Source organism: Abramis brama (assembly GCF_963993115.1).
Source record: "Abramis brama genome assembly, chromosome: 14".
Lineage (NCBI taxonomy): Eukaryota > Metazoa > Chordata > Actinopteri > Cypriniformes > Leuciscidae > Abramis > Abramis brama.
This window is the reverse complement of record NC_139976.1, coordinates 26,419,630-26,442,262: the sequence shown is the minus strand read 5'-3', so window position 1 is coordinate 26,442,262 and position 22,633 is coordinate 26,419,630. Positions and strand designations below refer to the sequence as shown.

The following is a 22,633-nucleotide window of genomic DNA, read 5'->3' as shown; positions in this document are numbered from 1 at the left end:
CTAATAAGAATGAAGGCTTTTTGCCAGTTATAGCGCCACCTATGGTCCGATCTCCATGAAACTCTGCATGCTTCCTCACCATGTTCTGACACATATGCTCATCAATTTTTGTGAAGTTCCGAGTTTTTCTTTGGGATTTATAGGCTTTTGAGTGTATTTTGCCACGCCCCTTTTCTAAGTGACCCCGTTACAGCCACCCAAATGCCAAAGTTCAACTTTTTTTTGATAATTATTGATCTAGAGAGTCCAGAGAATTGTCCTAGACTGGTTTGGTTCCGATCGGGCGAAAAACCAGGGACTAGTTCGCAAAAGTAGGTTTTGGACAAAATTCGACATAGCAGAAAATTTTCCCTGCCTACATCCAAATCGGAGATAGCCATTTCGCCCGCCTTGAGCCAAGGATTCCAACGATATAAGACACTTGATCCTGGGACAAACGGTCTAAGAGTTATGAGCGATTTTCAACTTTTGGCTGCTGTAGCGCCACCTATGGGCCAATCGGGGTCATACTCTGATAGGTTGTCCCCAAATTGAGGCCTACCATCTGGCCAGGTTTCAAGTCTCTAGGCCTTATGGTTTGTCCTGCACGATGCGTTTTACGAATCCTTACAATTACAATAGGGTTTCAGCATTTCATGCTTGAACCCCTAATAAGAATGAAGGCTTTTTGCCAGTTATAGCGCCACCTATGGTCCGATCTCCATGAAACTCTGCATGCTTCCTCACCATGTTGTGACACATATGCTCATCAATTTTTGTGAAGTTCCGAGTTTTTCTTTGGGATTTATAGGCTTTTGAGTGTATTTTGCCACGCCCCTTTTCTAAGTGACCCCGTTACAGCCACCCAAATGCCAAAGTTCAACTTTTTTTTGATAATTATTGATCTAGAGAGTCCAGAGAATTGTCCTAGACTGGTTTGGTTCCGATCGGGCGAAAAACCAGGGACTAGTTCGCAAAAGTAGGTTTTGGACAAAATTCGACATAGCAGAAAATTTTCCTTGCCTACATCCAAATCGAAGATAACCATTTCGCCCGCCTTGAGCCAAGGATTCCAACGATATAAGACACTTGATCCTGGGACAAACGGTCTAAGAGTTATGAGCGATTTTCAACTTTTGGCTGCTGTAGCGCCACCTATGGGCCAATCGGGGTCATACTCTGATAGGTTGTCCCCAAATTGAGGCCTACCATCTGGCCAGGTTTCAAGTCTCTAGGCCTTACGGTTTGCCCTGCACGATGCGTTTTACGAATCCTTACAATTACAATAGGGTTTCAGCATTTCATGCTTGAACCCCTAATAAGAATGAAGGCTTTTTGCCAGTTATAGCGCCACCTATGGTCCGATCTCCATGAAACTCTGCATGCTTCCTCACCATGTTCTGACACATATGCTCATCAATTTTTGTGAAGTTCCGAGTTTTTCTTTGGGATTTATAGGCTTTTGAGTGTATTTTGCCACGCCCCTTTTCTAAGTGACCCCGTTACAGCCACCCAAATGCCAAAGTTCAACTTTTTTTTGATAATTATTGATCTAGAGAGTCCAGAGAATTGTCCTAGACTGGTTTGGTTCCGATCGGGCGAAAAACCAGGGACTAGTTCGCAAAAGTAGGTTTTGGACAAAATTCGACATAGCAGAAAATTTTCCCTGCCTACATCCAAATCGGAGATAGCCATTTTGCCCGCCTTGAGCCAAGGATTCCAACGATATAAGACACTTGATCCTGGGACAAACGGTCTAAGAGTTATGAGCGATTTTCAACTTTTGGCTGCTGTAGCGCCACCTATGGGCCAATCGGGGTCATACTCTGATAGGTTGTCCCCAAATTGAGGCCTACCATCTGGCCAGGTTTCAAGTCTCTAGGCCTTACGGTTTGTCCTGCACGATGCGTTTTACGAATCCTTACAATTACAATAGGGTTTCAGCATTTCATGCTTGAACCCCTAATAAGAATGAAGGCTTTTTGCCAGTTATAGCGCCACCTATGGTCCGATCTCCATGAAACTCTGCATGCTTCCTCACCATGTTCTGACACATATGCTCATCAATTTTTGTGAAGTTCCGAGTTTTTCTTTGGGATTTATAGGCTTTTGAGTGTATTTTGCCACGCCCCTTTTCTAAGTGACCCCGTTACAGCCACCCAAATGCCAAAGTTCAACTTTTTTTTGATAATTATTGATCTAGAGAGTCCAGAGAATTGTCCTAGACTGGTTTGGTTCCGATCGGGCGAAAAACCAGGGACTAGTTCGCAAAAGTAGGTTTTGGACAAAATTCGACATAGCAGAAAATTTTCCCTGCCTACATCCAAATCGGAGATAGCCATTTCGCCCGCCTTGAGCCAAGGATTCCAACGATATAAGACACTTGATCCTGGGACAAACGGTCTAAGAGTTATGAGCGATTTTCAACTTTTGGCTGCTGTAGCGCCACCTATGGGCCAATCGGGGTCATACTCTGATAGGTTGTCCCCAAATTGAGGCCTACCATCTGGCCAGGTTTCAAGTCTCTAGGCCTTACGGTTTGTCCTGCACGATGCGTTTTACGAATCCTTACAATTACAATAGGGTTTCAGCATTTCATGCTTGAACCCCTAAAAATCAGTACAATTACAATAGGTGTTCAGCACTTCGTGCTTGAACCCCTAAAAATCAGTACAATTACAATAGGGTTTCAGCACTTCGTGCTTGAACCCCTAAAAATCAGGGCAATTACAATAGGGTTTCAGCACTTCGTGCTTGAACCCCTAATAATAAAAATCAGTACAATTACAATAGGGTTTCAGCACTTCGTGCTTGAACCCCTAAAAATATATATATAGCTGCGAGCAGCGATTGCGGGCCCAAGCCGGTGGCACCGCCACCCTCGTGCCTTTAGTTACACTAAAGCCACCGGGGTGGCGGTGTCACCGGCTTGGGCCCTCCATCGCTGCTTGCAGCTATATTTATATATATATATATATATATATATATATATATATATATATATATATATATATATATATATGTATGTATATGTATATATGTATATATGCCAGTTGGTGGCGCTATAACTTTGACTCCCAATAGTTACATCCATCTGATCGGCCTCTTACCACGAACACACTGCTGAAGTTTCATCAAGATCAGTTAACGTATGCAGAAGTTATATTACTTCGTGTTTCTCTTTTCTCGCCATTGTTTCCTCGCCACGGCCAAACCGTTTTAGATATCAAAAATCCGTCCGGAATTTATCATCCTCAATGTCTTGACTTCATGCTGACCGAGTTTGGAGGCGATTGGATGAATTCTCTAGGATGAGTACATCAAATTCCACAGCATGCGTTTTTCAAACAACCCATAATAGCCGACTTCCTGTTGGGCGGAGCTAATAACTTAGAGTGCGGAAGTTGTTCGGCCCGATGAGATCTATATGTGTACCGAGTTTCATATTAATTCATGCAAGCGTGTTTGATATATGGACCAAGTTTTTAGACCGTGTCCAAGGGGGCGCTGTTGAGCCCCCCTGCCACGCCCGGGTACCAGCTTCAGCCCGGCTCTGATGACTGTGGGTTCTGACCTGTGTGGAAAGTTTCAAGAGTTTTTGAGCACGTTAAGGGCCCCAAAAGCCCCTGAAACCTTGAAGAACAATGATTAAATGGAATAGACAAATCCCCCCCCCCCCCCCACACACACACACAGACACACAGAGAGAGAGAGAAAATTCTCCAGAAAATCCACATTCAAACCAAAATATCTGACTTCCTGTGGGTCTGAGGTAATGACTGTAAATTAGAAAGGTGTCCTGCTTGATGAGAACAATACACCTACCAAGTTTTGTGATTCTAGGAAAAACTAAGCCCCCATTTTTGACTAAAGGTGGCGCTACTGAGCCATTCCACCACGCCCGTTTCTGAAACTTTGCACATGTCTACTGGATAATAAATGTGATGTGTCTGTCGAGTTTCATGCATTTTCAAGCATGTGAAGAGTCTCAAAAGCATCCGAAAAGAATATTAAAGTTTGATGCGTTGCCACGGCAACAGTATCTAAGATATCAATAATCCTTTCACAGGTCTACATCTGCCGTGTGTCTACATTATACACATAAAGTTTTAAGCAAATCGGGTAAAGATAAGAAAGTGATTTCAAAGCATTTTGAAAGTGACACACTTCCTGTTGCCAGTTGGTGGCGCTATAACTTTGACTCACAAAGGTCACATCCATGTGATCGGCCTCTTACAACGAACACACTGCTGAAGTTTCAGCAAGATCAGTTAATGTATGCAGAAGTTATAACACACTTCCTGTGTCCCATTATTCGCCATAAATTCGTTTCCTCGCCACGGCCAAACCGTTCGAGATATCAAAAATCTGTTCGCAAGAATTCATCCTCAATGTCTTGACTTCATTCACACCGAGTTTGGCGGCGATCGGATGAATTCCCTAGGAGGAGTATTTCACATTCCATTGTATGCGTTTTCCAAACAACGTATAATAACCGACTTCCTGTTGGGCTTTTGTAAAACTTAGAGCACGAAAGTTGTTCGGCCCGATGAGATCTATATGTGTACTGAGTTTCATATTATTACATGCAAGCGTGTTTGATATATGGACCAAGATTTCGGACCCCATTCCAGGGGGCGCTGTCGAGCCCCCCTGCCACGCCTGGGTACCAGCTTCAGTCCGGCCCTGATGGCCGCGGGTTCTGACCTGTGTGCAAAGTTTCAAGAGTTTTTGAGCATGTTAAGGGCCCCAAAAGTGGCAAAAAAAAAAATAATGAAAAAAAAAAAAAAAAAAAAAAATCCTTACGAAAACAATAGGGCCTTCGCCCTTTCAGGGCTTGGGCCCTAAAAAATAATAATCCTCACGGAGACAATAGGGCCTTCGCCCTTTCAGGGCTTGGGCCCTAATAATCCTACCGGAAACAATAGGGACCTTCGCCCTTTCAGGGCTTGGGCCCTAATAAATAATCCTACCGAAAACAATAGGGCTCTGCGCCCTTTCAGGGCTTGGGCCCTAATAATAATAATAATAATAATCATCCTACCGAAAACAATAGGGCCTTCGCCCTTTCAGGGCTTGGGCCCTAATAAATAATCCTATCGAAAACAATAGGGCCTTCGCCCTTTCAGGGCTTGGGCCCTAATAATAAAGAAAAATCCTTACGAAAACAATAGGGCCTTCGCCCTTTCAGGGCTTGGGCCCTAATAATCCTACCGAAAACAATAGGGCTCTTCGCCCTTTCAGGGCTTGGGCCCTAATAATCCTACCGAAAACAATAGGGCCTTCGCCCTTTCAGGGCTTGGGCCCTAATAATCCTAACGAAAACAATAGGGCCTTCGCCCTTTCAGGGCTTGGGCCCTAATAAATAATCCTACCGAAAACAATAGGGCCTTCGCCCTTTCAGGGCTTGGGCCCTAATAACAAATAATCCTACCGAAAACAATAGGGCTCTGCGCCCTTTCAGGGCTTGGGCCCTAATAACAAATAATCCTAGGGTTCTGACCTGTGTGCAAAGTTTCAAGAGTTTTCGAGCATGTTAAGGGCCCCAAAAGTGCCCGAGAAGTAGAAAAAAATAATAATAATAACAAATAATCCTAACGAAAACAATAGGGCCTTCGCCCTTTCAGGGCTTGGGCCCTAATAAACGGAGCAATTCCAAGAGGGTCCTCACACCATCGGTGCTCGGGCCCTAAAAATTATGGAGTTTATCATTGTCATTACCCAAACAGTAACCAGTTTTGCACCTAAAAAGTTAACCTAAGCGATTTTAGCAAAGCCATTTTGATCTCCACCTTCTTCTCACAACCTGCTTCATCACTTGAGGTTATAATGCTGTTTTCACTCAATAATAATTTTGTGTGAATTTGTCCATTCAAGTGCAAAAAGACATGAAATAGAACTCACTTTAGTACTTGCGTGCAGTCTAAAACATGGCTTTTTGAGAGCATGCTTCGGATGTGTGTACACAGAAAACTGCTGACACAGCGCACAAATACTAAAGTGAGTTCTCTTTCACGTCTTCTTGAGCTTGAATATTTAAATTGACAAGGCTTAAAAACATGTGCAATTTATAAACTTTCATGACGATGCAGCACTGGCCCGACCTGGACATTGACAGTTCCGTCAACTGTCCCGAGCATCTATTACGCTGGCCCCAGGCAGTCGAGCAGTTCATATTGATCTGTCCTGGATAATTTCAGATCTGGAGAATTTTTTTTATTTTTTTTTCTGTTATCACATCCGTTAAAGTAACATTTCAGGGTTAGTAGCGATGCCCCCTCTACTCAGATGTGGAAATCTCTGATATCAGAAGTTGTAACTCTAGAAAGATTGAGGTATTGTCTCAATGGTAAGTCGCACATGTTTAAAAAATGGGAGAATATTCTAAAATGTTTGAAGATTAAAAGGCCATAAACACAAACTGGATAAAATGTAGGTACGATCATATGATGAGATGCTGTATGTAATTTGTCCATATGCCCATAGATTGTTTTCTGTTTCTGATTTGTTTTCTTTAATATTGTTTTCTGTGCTGTTTTTTTTTCTTTTTTTTTTTTTTTTCTAATATGTTTTGTTTGAAATAACGGAAATGTAACCTTTTTATTTTCCTAAAAAGTCTAACCAGTTATAACTGGAAAGTGAGGTTACACCTTCTGTTCAGGCAGCCCTGAAGGGTGGAGGCCTTAATCAAGAGGCCTAAGCAACACTCTTAACCCAAGGGCAGTACCGAGAATGCTCAGAAAAGTGCTATAAACTCAGTCTGACCAGCGAAGCTCTCCAGAGTGGAGGCCTCAATACAACAACTCTCATAATGAGGAGAGGCCTAGCACACTCCACACTGAGGTCAGTAGCCAAGGAGGCTCCCAGAGAGCCTAATGACCTAGCATACTACCATACCACCTAGCTGAGCTCTAGGAGCAAAGGGCTCAGCATAACAATTCTCTAAAAAGAGAGGAGACCTAACAACACCCCACACTCAGGATATCTTGTAAGGAGGCTCACAGAGAGTCTACAACTTGCAGTGCTAGAGGAGCTCTGGGGGAACGGAAGCCTCAATAAAAACACCCTCTAGTGAGAGGAGGCCTAGCGACATTTGCAGAAGCCAAAGAGGCTCACAAAGAGCTTAACCATTTGGCCGGCATCCTCGTCAGACTAAGATGCCTCGCAAACCGACCACCGCTACCCAATATCCTACTGGCAAACATCCAGTCCCTGGACAATAAACTTTGCGAACTGAGAGCGCAGATCTCTTTTCAGTCTGCTGTATTATTTGCCTCACAGAAACCTGGCTGTCCTAGGAGGTACCAGACTTTGCCATTGAACCTACAGGATTCTCTGTGCACCAAGCGGACAGAAAACAGGACCTCTCAGGGAAAAGCAAAGGAGGGGGATGTATGCTTCATGATCAACAACTGATGGTGTGACTGGAAGAATGTACATACTATCCAGTCTCATTGCTTCCTGACCTGGAATATGTCACGCTTCTGTGCTGACCTTTTTGGTTACCGAGGGAATTCACATTGGTCATTATTACAGCTGTTTACATCCCCCCTCAGGCAGACACAGATGAAGCACTTAGGGAACTGTATGGGCATTTGTGCGAACAGGGAACCATACATCCCAAGGCTGCGTTTATTATAATTGGGGACTTCAATAAAGCCGGCCTCAGAAAGATTGCACCAAAATTCTTTCAGCATGTAACATGCAACACTTGGGGAGACTGAGTTTTAGACCATTGTTACTCTCCTTTTCGGCATGCTTACAAATCCCTCCCCCGCCCACCTTTCAGAAAATCAGATCACTCTTCTGTTCTGCTCCTGCCTGATTACAGGCAGAAGCTGAAACGGGAAACACCCGCCCGCCCTCAGGACAATCCAGCTTTGGTCGGACCAATCGGATTCTATGTTACAGGACTGTTTTGATTACGTTGACTGTGACATGTTCCAGGCTGCATCTGATGATGACATCGATTTATACATAGACACCATCACTTGTTTCATAAGGAAGTGTATAGAGGATGATGTACTAACCAAAACAATTCAAGTATACCTGAATCGGAAACCGTGGATGAATGCTGATGTTCGCGCCGCCCTCAGCACACGAACCTCGGCCTTTAATTCCTGTAATGTGGAGGAATATAAATGTGACCCCTAGGGGGGCGCTCTAAAGCGCACAATTTGAATACCTAAGCTAGAAAACCCAAACAGTGCTCCCCTTCAAACTATCTAGGCAGGTTATGTCCAATGAAGGAACAGAAATTGGAATGATGTAATCAAACATGTAACTTTATTAAACACTAGACACAATAATATATTAATTGGCAATCAGAGCAAGCAAATATTCTCCATAGAATATTAAAAATAATATTTTTTATTTAAACAAAATTCTACACTAAAAAAAAATAAGTCAGAGTGAATAAAGTCTCATAATAAATGAGTTACAGTATATACAGTCTCATAATATATAGGCTGCAGTGAATAAAGTCAAATAAATAAGTAAATACTGTTCACATTCACACACTCAAACACTGCAAGAGACACTACACACCAAATAGGCCTCACACACACACACGGCGTTTCACACTTCACACTAGTGAACACTGCAAAATAAGCACTGTCCTCACAGAATATATTGCACAATGCCCATAGGCCGAATAAGGTGATATGACTATTGCCAAACAAACAAAACATTTAAGTTAGCAGGCTATCACTAGCAGGCCTCCACCCTAGGTCCACCCAGTTCCAGGTCCGCACAGAACAGTGGTAGCAGATTTCCGAGGCACAAACATATATACAAAGAAATACAAATAAAATAAAACAGAATGATTAAACCCAGGAAAAACAGTGGCTAGTTGGACAAACGAAGGCAATCCTCCTGTAATCACAAGCATAAATGGTTTATGTTTACTAGCATTGTGACAGTCTAAATCATTATTAGATCTCTGATTGAAAGATAACACAAAAAAAATGGTTAAATGAGCTTACGTTTTTGAAACCAGCCTAGATGAATTAGAGCTATATGCACCGTAACAATAAAGTTTAACGGTGTGGATGACTAATAGCTGTGCACACTCTCGCCAGCGTTGCTTCTATTCATAAGCAATATCAGACAGAAAAACGATCAGCGCTATAAACACTACACATTACGGCCAGTAAACTTACTTTGCTGCAAACCCCTGTAGACTCACTACTCGCTATAATGCGAGCAAAGTTTCTGTAGACTCGTAACTGCGTGTACCATTTACTGGTCACCATACGCACAGACGCCAGGCCGAGCTACAAACAAACAATGGGCCGTGTTAGATACTTCTCAATGGGAATGAGTTTAGTGTTAAAGACAGATAGGCGTAACCTTCCAAAAAGACTCCCGTTCTCCCGTTTGCACAGCTGATACTCCAAGAGGCTCACTCTTCAACTCACACCACACTAATGTTCTCCTGTCCATGTCTCACGACACATTTAAAGGGTCGCGTCAATTATGCCACCTGATCCAAATAATCATTGCCAGTGGGTAGGCCTTCAAGCTACACTTCCCATCTCAACCCTACCCGCTACATAAACATGCCAGCTATGCCCTCCATCAAGACAGCAAAACGCCAGTACAGGAACAAAACAGAAGCTCAGTTCACCACTTCCAACGTAAGAGAAATGTGGCAAGGATTATATAACATCACAGACTGCATCGATCGCAAATATTCTACTTTATTACATGGCTTGGTTGAATTCCAATGTAGAATGCGGTCTGTTATTTCTTGATAACAGACCGCTGCAAAGTATAACACACCGTTGCCATGAAAAACAGAGCATTGCTATGGACGCAGGATTCTAACCGTAGAGACGGAATGGACTATTTTCTTTAGCGGAAGCAATACAATCGTTTTTAAATCAATAAACTCCTTTTTAAATCAATATTTTGTGTCAAATTATTGATTTATTTGGTGGGTAGCCATGTAATAAGCAGGATAATGCAGAGCGAGGCAGTTGTTATAGCGAATACAACCCCTTCAGGCTGATTCAAGATCCCGATCAGCCTGTCGGGGTTGTAGTTCCTATAACAACCGCCTCGCTCTACATTATCCCTTACATAAATACTGCTTCCTCACTGCCAGACAAGCTCAATGCTTTCTTTGCTCGTTTCAAAGTCAGCTACCCCGCCCCCACGAAGAGAGCTCCCGTGGCTGAGACTGCTGAGGTTAGTTCACTCCATAGATATATACACTAGATGCCGCCTTGGCAACGGCAGTTCATTGGAATGAATGCATCAACAGAGCCGCCATCTTGGAACAGGGGAGCCCCTCCTCTTTAATGCATCAGCGTCAATGTAGGCAAAGGTCTAACGGAAATAAAATCACCATAAATCGTCATGAATACGATTTTCTAGTTTTTTTGGTTCATTCCAACGGTCAGACATGTATTTATCATTGAGACCAGAGAAATTTTAAGGCTTTGATATTAAGTTAATCTACTTCATTTTCAAAATATAATGCATAGTGCTAGTAGGCCTAAGTTTATAAGTCACATTCTTCCACTTGAGTAAACTTAGAATGAACTATCGCTACTTAACTTAGCCTACTGCATGCAAAATGGCTACAATGGTGTGACTATACGTTAATTTAAACATTTAAATTGTATTGGTTTATTAAATATGATACACAAAGCAATTTGCAGGTGGAAGCAAATCAAAAATTTGAGAGGAACATAATGTGAAAGTTAGATAGTTGAGGTGCCAAAGACGTTTCATCTTTTCCTTATTCCTGTCCCGCAATACTTTTGCCACTTAAATAAGTATGTGCTAAAGTAGTAAATACATCTTAAATAGCTAAACAGTTGACATTTTCACAAATTCCAGTGTCCTTCCACACCTCCATGCCCAGTTTGCAAGGAAGAAACAAGCTCTTGAGCCCACTGTATCCTTGTGCAAAACTCACACATACATAAGATTTGTGGAATTCTATGTATTATAATCATGGATGTGAAGATTGACAGGGAGAGGACAAGCATACTATTAGGAAATGTACACATGAAATGTAATCCCTTGCTGTCTGGTTTTTAGATTTTGTTCGTATTAACATCCATACACAGCACAAAAGTCCGGCATCATCCATGAATTCGAAGTACAGGCGGAGATAGCAGCGTTTTACCTAGCTACTTCCTATGACAAGACCCCAGTTCCAAGATGGCGGCGGTTTTGACGCATGCTTAGAACCCCAAGGCGACATCTAGTGTATATATCTATGAGTTCACTCTCGGTGTCTGTAGCGGATGTCACCCTCTGACCCCTCAGGCACATGAACATCCATAAAGCCGAAGGGTCCAGACGGCATTCCTGGCCACGTCCAGGAACATGCGTAAACCAACTAGCAGGAGTTTTCACTGTTTTACCCTCTCCTTGTCTGTTGTCCCCAAATGTTTTAAATCATCCACCATTGTACCCATACAAAAGATACCCAAAGTTACCTGCTTGAATGACTGGCGCAATGTTGCTTTAACTACCATCATCAGTAAGTGCTTTGAGAAGCTCATCAGAGATCACATCTGCTCTCTACTACCAGCATCGCTCGACGACCCACCACAGATCGCTTGTTGAATGTTGAAAACAGTTGTGTACAATTTTTTTCAGGATTCTTTGATGAATAGAAAGTTCAAAAGAACAGCCATTATCTGAAATATAAATCTAGTGTAACATTATTCACTACCGTTCAAAAGTTTGGGCTCAGTAAGAGTTTAGTTTTTTGTTGTATTTGTTAATTTTTTTTAAAGAAATTAACACTTTTATTCAACGAGGATGCCTTATATTGATCAAAATTAACAGTAAAGAAGACATTTTTTTAATGTTAAAAAAATCTTTCTATTTCAGATAAATGTTCTTTTGAACTTTCAGTTCATCAAAGAATCTTGAATATATTTTTTTACACAACTGTTTTCAACATTGATAATAATAAAAAATGTTTTTTGAGCAGTAAATCATAGAATGATTTCTGAAGGATCATGTGACACTGTAGACTGGAGTAATGATGCTGAAAATTTTGATCACAGGAATAAATACATTTTAAAATATATATAAATAGAAAACATTTATTTTAAACTGTAAAAAATGAACCGTTTTTGTTTTATTTTGGACCAAATAAATGTAGCCGTGGTAAGCAGAAGAGACTTCTTTAAAAAAAAAAAAACAAAAAAAAAAAACGTACAGATCTAAAACTTTTGAACGGTTGTATAGGTCTAAAGTTTTTAAGTAAAGTCTTTGTGTAAAGAAAATGTATAGTCAGATTACTACTTTTAACTTAAACTTGATTTTGTGAATAAGCCAAAACAATACATTCAATCATTAAGTCTCCTCACATTCATTCTTTATAGTTCCCTCTGTCACATTCCTCATTGATATTCCCATGGGAGGGTCTTTGTCTCTTCAGGTGTGAATCACAGCATTATTTATGATGTTTCACACCTCCTCGCACATTGTGACAATTAGTGTCTTACAAAAGTTAAATGACTATATTGTTTTGTATGAAGGAGTGATCAGGATGATAAATTGGAAATGCCAAATCCTCTTGATATCAAGGGTGATGTACAATTAATCCGTCATGCAATTGACGAGCATGTTATTTTAAAACCTCCTTCCAGTAACATATGCAATATATTGGAGTAAATATTTCCAAAAACCACTGAACAGAGGCCCCCTGATCCTGTGCACTAATTCGCCCCTGACTGCAACCAAAACAGCAGCCACCCTTTTACAGTTCCTCCTGAACCAAAACAATGAGCTTATGCTGCGTTCACTCCATAACTACTGTAATTTGGATGAAAGAGATGAAAACCCATGACATTATACTCGAAGTGGTTCGTGACTCGAATTTATGCATTTCAATGGCAACACTATCAACACTGAAATTAATCTGCAGCAGTCAGGTGGTACAGGTAAGTGCTCTTAAAGTGGTTTATGTTCATTATTGCTAGACTGTTATGTGCTTTGAGACATGAGGTAGTTTAACGCTGTCTCTCGTGATGCTTTTGTTTGCTCCCTGCTTCTAAAGCTTAAAATATTTTATGCTTAAAATATATTTTTTTATACTGAAAACACAATATTCCCCTAACCGGGATTTATAAAGGGTACTTTGAATAACTATGAAACCTGAAAAAAGATAATGGAAACAGATAATCCTGCCATGGGGAGCATAGCTTTTGAATTAGTTCATGAATCAACATGGGAGCTAACATTTTGAGATCAAATGACCAGTTGACTCACTAGTTAATAAAAAAAAAAAAAAAAAAGGATAGTCCAAGGCACACTTCAGATTTCAATTATTAAAAGCTTTTATTCAACTGGCTAATTCATATTTTAAAATACATATCATGGGCTGCAAACCCACTCGGTTCGGCAACACATAACTTCTTTAGAGTGCGACCAACAAACACATCAATGACTCAGAAAAGGGCTCTCATCCAGAACAGCCAAATTTGACACACCAAATTGGACTCAAATGAAGCAGCACTCAAAGATAATTAACATCAGAAAGACCACTAGGGCAGTGGTTTTAAATCCTGGTCCTAAGGACCAACCGATCTGCACATTATGTATGTCTCCCTTATTTAACAAACATGATTCAGATCATCAGCTTGTTAGCAGAGAGCTCCATGAACTGAACTGAGTGTGTCAGACAAGAGAGACATACAAAATGTGCAGAACGACGAGTCCCCAGGACCAGGATTGAAAACCACTGTACTAGGTTGAGTAAATCTAAAGCTAGTCTCCAAGGACACCACTAGATGGTGTCACAATAGGAAAAAGATAAATACCCAACAGAACAAGAAAAAACTTATTTACCACATATAAATGAAGAATAAACCGTTTCAAAGAAAGGGACTAAACCATTGCCTTCAATTGATATATATATATATAACATGTTTCTCGTTGCAATAATAACTTTAAATGGTCTTCACCGCTTATATTTATTTTGCTTCCACTGTTTCTAATGTTTTCACTGTGAGGCTATCTGGACTGCTGTTGTGTGCTACATGAAAACGTCTCACTATAGGATAGTTCTTATTTTCTTTTCTAATGGCATATCATAAAAAGGTTTTTTCAAGATGCTCATGATAAAACTCAATCAAATTGTTGTTATATTGAGCCTATACTTTCCACTGTAATTAGCAAAGAACATATAATCCCTTCCTTGGCATAGTCGGAAATTCCTGCTCTTCTTCTCTCATCTCCATCTCTTTATTCTCTCAGTCTCTTTATCTTGCCACATCTCTCTTCCCTCTCCGAGCTTTGATTGGTATAGTCCTTTTTATATTTTTGTTTTAATCTGTGAAGAAAGTTAATATCATGTCAACTGATATTTATGTTTTAATGAATATTTCATTTGACAAGTGAATTTACTGAAGGCTACCAAGGAAGCTACGTAACTAAATCTATTCATTCACAGGTTCACTCACAGTATGTGCACGTTAATTATTAATGCCTAATATGCCTAATGCCTAATATGATGAAAATTGTTTGCATCCCTGATTATCTCTGTCTGTCGTCTGTAAACGTTTAATTTAGATACTTACATGGTTATCACATCTTATCTCACAATTTATGACCATTAACTGAAGCTTTACACTGGAATTCGCGCTCAGCAGCTGCTGTGAACATTAAGCCCTCCTACGATTTTATTGGTCATCTTAAACATTTTAGACCAATCAGTGTATGACATCAAAGTACCAAAAGAGCAATTAGAAATAAAACGGCTCAGTATTCTTTTGAATTGCTCTCGCTGTACTTTGATGTCATACACCTATCAGTCTGCTCAGTGCCTATTCAAGTTGAACAGATCTTCTGACATTGACGAGTGGTGTTAGACCACTGAGGCAGCTCAGATGAGATGGTTATCTTGGCATTTTGCAATATCCTTGCAGCACCAAAGTAGAGTTAATATTAGGCAATTATTTCATCTTTATTATATGTAGGCTACCTTTGAAAAATACAGAGATCCGCACCTCAGGGACCTCAATGGTGCCTGCCGCCCTGCTTACAAACATTTATGCTCACCTTCAGTAAAGGCTCTGTGCAGACAGCTGAGTTTCCATGGCACAATGCTACTTCTCCTTTCAAAGTCTGCTCGGGGTGGAGTGTAGTTATAGTGCAGATAAGCTACAGGATCAAAACCCTGGTAACATGCTCTCATAGAAGCCACCGTCTTTAACTTTTCCAGCATCTTCTTCTGTCTTTCTTTGTCTCTCTCCATACCAGTTCCTTTGAATCACTGTCCCCATCCTGTTTTCACTCAGGACCATATTTATACATGTGTGTAAATGAGGTTAAAGGTTTCTTGGTACTTTTGTTCACATGCAGCTAAAATTAGTTTCTCTGTGTCTGTGCTTAGGGGCAGTCATCTTCTTATTGGACAATCTTATCTCTACAGATAGTGATAGCGTTCTGCCCACCTGAGAGCACTCAGACCTCTTGCCTTTTTGACTTTAGGCACTGTAGATATCGGAGTTAGTTGGCTGCATGTTTTTCCTAAATGTTATCTCACTCATCTGAACAAAAGGCCTATTTAAGGTCAAACACACAGAGACACACACATAAACACACACATTTGTTTCACTATATTAATGAGGACATCTCATGGTCTTCCACTGGTTTTATGCCAGGTTAATTATATTTTCTATAATTTACCCCTCACAGTAACCTGCGCAAAACACTAGATTAAAATAGAAACATGATTTGTTTTATAAGCCTTTTTAAACTAGTTATGTCCAACTCACTAGTCTGTGGTTAACAGGTTTCACTATTAGTTTTAGCACAATTATTATTATTTTAATTTTCTTTACCATTTTGGCCATTGCAATTTTACTCAGGGGTTAAATTGGGATTTGTTATGTGTGTGGTGGTGGTGGTGGTGGTGGTGGTGGTGGGGGAGGGGGATGGACACTGAAAATAAGCATTCAAAGGGATGGACACTGAAAGGAAAAACATTAGGCTTAAAACATGCCACATGAGGCTCCCTCTAGTGTACAATAGTAACATCACTACCTTCATCTTTCATTTTAGCTGACCTCTCGAGCATAATACAAATGAAACTTACCATGTTTGCACAAACAAATCTTACAGCTATTAAGACATATGAACTCAAAAAGAAAATGTATCCCTTGTATGGGGTCAATATCCCGTCTAAAGTAGGCTATTGCAGCCACGGATCAAAAAATAATAAGCGTGAATCAAAATTTTTAAAACACGTAAAAATATATTGCACAAACTGAAAAAAATAATGCAAAATGATCAGAATAGCAAACAACATGGTCACGGATCAAAATATAATAAGCGTGAATAAAAACTTTAAACGCATTAAAAGTTATTTTGCGAAGTTTTGTGCAAAATAACTTTCTCTTTACACTCAGTTTCAGGTAGGTGTAGCAGGCCAGTCAACCGGAGGTAGCGTTAACGTTAATCCTGTCAGATCGTCCATCTGTCAGACAGTCCACAGACTGAGCGTGTACGGGTCAACCAATCTGGGATGTCCGTTAAAATGAACTTTAGCAAATAACAATCGCGGTCCTGGACAGTGAGTGACCTTGCACATTAAGATATAATGGGATTTTCTCCAGTCATTATTAAAAAACAAGCTAACAAAACTTAGCAAACTAACATTAGAGAAGCGGCCAGAGGGTTCGTTCCATAGATATGATATAATAAAGGCTAGATATCTCGTGCGCGCTGCTGGCCAATGGAGGTCGACGTCCGTACGTGGCGGCCATCTTGCCACAGACAGCTCGCTCACTTGTAACATTGTGTTTTAATGGTGCATGTACTTTTAAATAACCATAACTTGCTTAATTTTCTACCGATTTTCAAACGGTTTGGTTTGTTATAAATGTCAGAGATGTAGTTATGACACTGCATACATATGAATAATTATAACATACATGTTCAAGCATTCAGAATTATAGCCACGTTAATAACGTTTGTAAGAAACCAAACCGTTTGTAAATCCGTCAAGATTTCAGCGAGATAAGAGTATTTGTGTTTGTGCTGATCACTCACCTTACATCAGAGCCTGCCTGTGACAAGATGGCCGAACGGTGATGCCGGAAGAGACTCCGCTGTAATGGCGCTTTTCCACTGCATGGTACGGCTCGGTACGGTTCGACTCGGCGCGGAACGGTTCGGCTCGCTTCGCTTTTCCACTGCGTGGTACGACTCGACTCGGCACGGCACGGTTCGGTTCGCTTTAGCTCGGTTGCTTTTCCACTGCAGTTAGTACCGCTTCAAAGTGGGTGGGACTGATCGTTATAGTTGCCGTCTCTACTGCCATCATCATATTAAATGCGAATTTTTCATTCCGTGTTTCCCCATCCACTCCTCGGCAACCAACGAGAGGAACGTCTGCACCTCGTCCACTGACCACGATTCAGCCATTTCTTTTTTTGAAGTTTATACTCTTTTTTTTTTTTTTTTTTTTTAAGCAAATACTTTTAAAACAGGCGCTACAGCGCTGGCTGTTGTCTACTGGCTATTTAAATCTAGCGGGTTTAGTGTCTCGTGTCGTAAATACAATGACGCTGGTAGAGATGATTCTGTCTGACCAATCAGTGATCTGCAGTGTTTTCACGTCACATTTTAGTATCGTTACGGTGGAACCTCAACAGAGGTGGTACCATTTAAAGCGAGCCGAAGCGAGCCGTACCGTACCGTACCATGCAGTGGAAATGCGCCAAAAGTGAGCAGTACTGAACCGAGCCGTACCGTACCATGCAGTGGAAAAGCGCCATAAGACATCTAGCCTTTATTATATGATATCTATGGTTCGTTCTGCCACCACCTAAGCTCCGCCCACAAAAAAACATCACCATGTTTACCAACTGAAAAGGGTTTTTCTCTACGCTCTTCTATGTTCTGCGCTTGCTTTCTCAAATGTTGCAGTTCGAATTTCATGTAAATTAGGGCGGGCTTAAGCGTCACCATTGGTCCACTAGTTCTAGATTGACAGCTCCTCCTCTAGCCAATCAATCGAAGAGGGGAGTTGACGTCACATCAATTCAGCTGGCAAAAATCTTTCCGTGGCAGGACACCTTTAAACTGCATGTGTGCCTGCAACTCAACCTGTTGCTGGTATACTGTACGTCTACCTGGCAATATGTTATCGTTAAATTCGTCGTCCTAACAACGACCTGTCACAGTTGTGCCTGTCTAATGATCCATCATTCACCTCTAATGCACTTATCTCTGGACCTGGCACCGCGAGCGTCGATCTTCTCCGAGTTTCATCAAAGAATTGCCGATTTGAACGAGAAGTTTGAACGAATAACTCGCTCGTAAAAACAGTAACTTGCCACCACCTACTGGCCATTTTACTTTCATATTTAATCAATAACAAGGATGGGCAATGTCGGTCCTGGGTGCAGAGTTTAGCTCCTCCAACCCTAATCAAACACACCAGCTAATCATCGTCTTTAGGATAATTAATACTACAGACAGGTGAGGTTTTTATCGGAGTTGATGCTAAACTCTGCAGGACAGCGGCACTCCAGAAACAACGTTACTATCCCTGATGGAGATGTTGCTGTAAAATTCAATAATCCATATTCACCTTTCAGATCTCACTTATAAAATGTTCATTCTGTTTAAAAAAACAACCTATAATATTCGACAGGCAATTTTCAGTCCATTTGATTTCGCTTTACAAATTCTCTTCCACAAATTCAGTTGTTCAAATTCGACAGAAAATTCAACATTTTACATCCAGGAACTGCAGGAATATCAATAGATTGCCGATTCATAATCTCCATCTGCTGTTAGTCGGCTCACCAGCAAGTGGTGCAAGTGCAAGCGGCTGTTGACGAAGACAACGGGTGAGAGAGTCATTCATTTATAAAAACAGATTTACATAAATGGAGCAAGGTAAGTATTTGTGATGATTATCAGGGCCAGTAGCTATATGTATGGAAAAGCTGATAAAGACACAAAAGCTGTGTTTACATTCAAGTCTTCACGGTTACTTTTGTGCATGCAAGCAGCTTTCTCTACCATGAATGAGATTATAACGTTATTCCCCGATGCTGACGTACAGATCAAACGTTAAATCTGAGGTAGTAGACATATATTTCTCTCAGTTGTTCAGTTTCCTTAACTTTATATCGCAGCACTTTGCTGCACTGGTGGTTCCCTCGGAATTCCCGTGCTGCCAGGACTCATAATGCATCTTAATAGACTAATACAGTGATATAAAAGGCCAAACTCACACCTTATTGGGAATTATAGGCTATACTATATAGGAGTTTTAACATATTATACATCACACGACAAAGAGTGCTGTTTTCCTGAATACCATCACGATTGAAAATGTGACTGCTTTCATATCAAAGGTCAATAAACAAATATTTAAAATTAAGTGACTTGCATTTTAGATGCAGTATTGACTTTTTGTTCCGTTTCAGCAGTGAAAATAGTTCCAAACAAAAATCACAGCAGAACCATAGCACACTTGACCGTGTTTTTATTACTAAATGAATGTAATGTAATGTAAATGTAAACAATTGCCTCATTCATAATAAATCAGCTGTTTGAAGGAATCGTTTGAATTAATGACTCACTCATATACAATGAGTGCAAGGGTATAAGATGGTCACCTGCCGCCACCTGACTGATTAACTGCAGAGGTGCACAGCCCAATGTAGGTGGCGGTCCCGGCTTGGACCGCAGATGAAGTGTTCAGAACAGGTCGTCGAGACAGTGCTCGGAGGGCTGTGTTGAAAGGAGCAGGGTCAGTGAGTTGGGACCCCCTTTTCTCAATCCAGAGTTCCAGTCCTGGATTTAAGGTGAAGTTGAAGTTCTTGGAGGATGGGAGTTTCAGTGCTGTCTGGTACTCTTGCTCGGAAGCTGGTACCATGTCAGGCCATCAAGGTGTAGGATGGCACCTTTCGGTACTTGAAATCCCATTTTCTGGTTGAGCATGTTGACACGGCTGGTTGTGTCATGCTGGTCGTGAGTGACAGTGGCGGTGTGCACAGGTGTGTTAGCACGCCACCTTTCACCTGCAATCTCCGCTTGTGTGTTGGTGACTTTGCTGACCAGGGGGTGCAACCCATAGATTTCTTCAGCGTTGTCTCTGAGTAAGGGTTTGCTAAGGCAGAGATAATGAATGTCTTTGGTCATAGTACACAGGTGCAGGTTTGGAGCTGAGTACCGTTGTGTGTCGCTGTCGTGGTAGGCCACCACGTCTGGAGGGCTTATCTTGATGTGGGTGTTGTTTTTCCAAAACCTGACCTTGACAATGTCTGTAAGTCTGTAGACTTGGCTTGACTCGATGATAGGCAGATTTAGGAGAAAACCCACTTCTCTCTGCTCGGGATCGACGCAGAGTGAGATGGCGCTACCCAGAGAGTAGGCCAGGTGTATTTGTAGGAGGTCAGCTGGCATGTTGATGGTGGAAGCCAGCACAGTTAGCATCAGGCTTAGTATCAGGTACGGTGGGATTACACCTGTGGCTAGGCTGTCATTGGAGGAGTTAAGCTCCCACAGCATGTCTGTCGTTAGCGCTGTAACCAGCGGAGTCTGGACAAAGTCACTCTGTAAGACAGTAAACAGCGGCTTCATGGAGTTTGCGGTCTGGTTTGCTGCATTTACACTGGACGTACCAATGTTAAACAGAGTTCTGGTGGCAGCTACGACTCGGAGCAACACTCCCAGGAGCCGTCTGGAGTGGTGGTTGGTGCTTAGGAGTCCCGATTGTGTGACAGTCACTTTCTCAAGTTGGTTGAACATGTGTTCGACCTTGGCCTCGGCATGAGTGAGGGAGTCCTCTGTCCGTCGGGCACTTGTCCCGATGTATTGGGCTACGGAGCTGGGGTAGTGTGCTCTGTAGACCGGGCAGGCCTGGATGAGTCGAACATGCACTTGCTGGGGGTAGGTCTTGCGGTCGGTGATCTGGAGTCTCAGTTGTTCTCTCGGTGGTAGCTGTCCTCTGGTTGGCTGACAGTACAGCATGGCTAACCACAGCAGCAACCTGGTACAAACAACAGGGAGAAAGAGAGAGAAAGGGGAGGAAGAAGCCAGCAAGGGTTGTCTTTGATTGGACAGGGCAGTCTTTTTACTTTGTGGGCGGCGACTGGGTTTAGTTCGCCTTGGCCCATGTTTTGCCACATCTTGCTGTCGGCTTGTCGCTTGCTTCAGTGTCTCGTCAGTGGCTCTGGTGCTGCTGTGTGTAGCACATGATGCGTTATAGACGAACATTAGCAGTTTACCCCCCTTTGTGTGCCTTGCCATTACAAGCCTTGGCATTGTGATGTCAATCGGTGCACAACTCAGAATGTTGTTCTGTTCACGCAGCATGTGCGTTGTGTTATGCAGTGGTCTGAGGCACAGGTTGTCAGTGAGGTCAGATGGCATGCAAGGGTGGTTGGAGGGGTTTGAGAGGTGGGCATTTAAAGTCTTTATGTAGATGTCAGAAGCCCGCATGTCCGTTATGGTTGTCTTTGCAAACAGCGGAGCCAGCGTAAGCGGCTCTGAGGTAGGTAGATGAGCTCGTAAAGGTCTTATGCTGTGTGTAATCTTCACTTTCTTTAGGGTGGGTGGGTGGGTTGAAAGTGACCACAGCTTGTTGTTTAGTGCGCCAGGCTTGGCGATGGCTTGAGTGAGGTCATGTCGCTGCAGGTGAGTCATGACCTTGAAGCAGCAGGTGTCAAAGTCTTTGGTGGGCTGTAAGGTGCAGGGTAGCACAGTTGAACCTTGACTTGGTGCTGAGTCCGTGTCTTCATGGCTGGCTGTGAGAGTTCCCGTGAACTCTGTGACCGTTGTGACCTGACCGTCTGGCTGTGACTGGAGGGGGCAAAGTTCTCGTACTTGAGCCCAGACTTTGAGCTGTTTCAAGTCCAGTAACGGTTCAAAACGATCTAGAAGGTCTCTGCCGATGAGGAACGGAAAAGTGTCCATTTTTGAGATGAACACGGGATGGACTAGACTCAAAGGACCAATTGTCAGGTGAATGTGGGCTACCTGTTCGAGCCGGATGTCATGTTGACTGTATGACTGTACGTTCAGTTCACAAGTTTGAGGTGTAAGAGTTCGGTCTTGTCTCTTAGCTTCAAATTGGAGTCTTTGGAACAGTTGATTTGAGATCACCGTAATGTCCGATCCTGTGTCTATCAGGGCTTCCATGCTGACTTCCTTTTCCAACGTGATGTTCAGGTAGAGTTTTTGGGCCACCCCCTTTTTGATCAGGTTGCCCAAAAACATTGGCATCGGGAAAGGTGTAACGGTCGTTGGGTGGTTAGGACCGGTCTCGTGTAGCTTGCTGTGGAGGCAGTTAGACAGAACAGCGTTTCCTGGTACCTTGGTATTTTGGTACCTGGTGTGAGGAAGTGTGCCGTCTCGTTCAGGGTGTGCAGCTGTCAGCTGTGGAGCTTTGGTGATGTTGTCACCTTGTGATGTGACAGTTAGCTCTGTGGTCTGTGGATGATGAGCAGTGTTCGAGGTGCTTGGCTCAGTCAGATGGCGGACAGACGGTTTGGTTTCAGTTCTTATGCTTAGGCATAAGATGTCTGGCTCGTCCTTGTTGTCTTTCTTGCAACGTTTCTGGTGAAGAAGCTCTTTCAGCACCCTTAGGATCTCTGCTGTTTCAGACGTGGCTGCACTGTGGTTATCTGATGTGCGCTCAGGCTTGAGCTTA

General features: G+C 42.2%; 1 protein-coding gene across 1 annotated transcript in view; it reads right to left on the bottom strand.

Annotated features, from left to right (window-relative positions):
- The window catches only part of pnmt (phenylethanolamine N-methyltransferase), a 199,078-nt gene extending 183,741 nt beyond the window's left edge, over positions 1 to 15,337 (bottom strand). The window contains exon 1 of the mRNA XM_084135935.1: positions 15,016 to 15,337. Coding sequence (XP_083992061.1) covers positions 15,016 to 15,211 — 196 coding nt within the window. The 5' untranslated portion in view covers positions 15,212 to 15,337. The remainder of the gene's footprint in view (positions 1 to 15,015) is intronic.
- Positions 15,338 to 22,633: the final 7,296 nt, after the last annotated feature.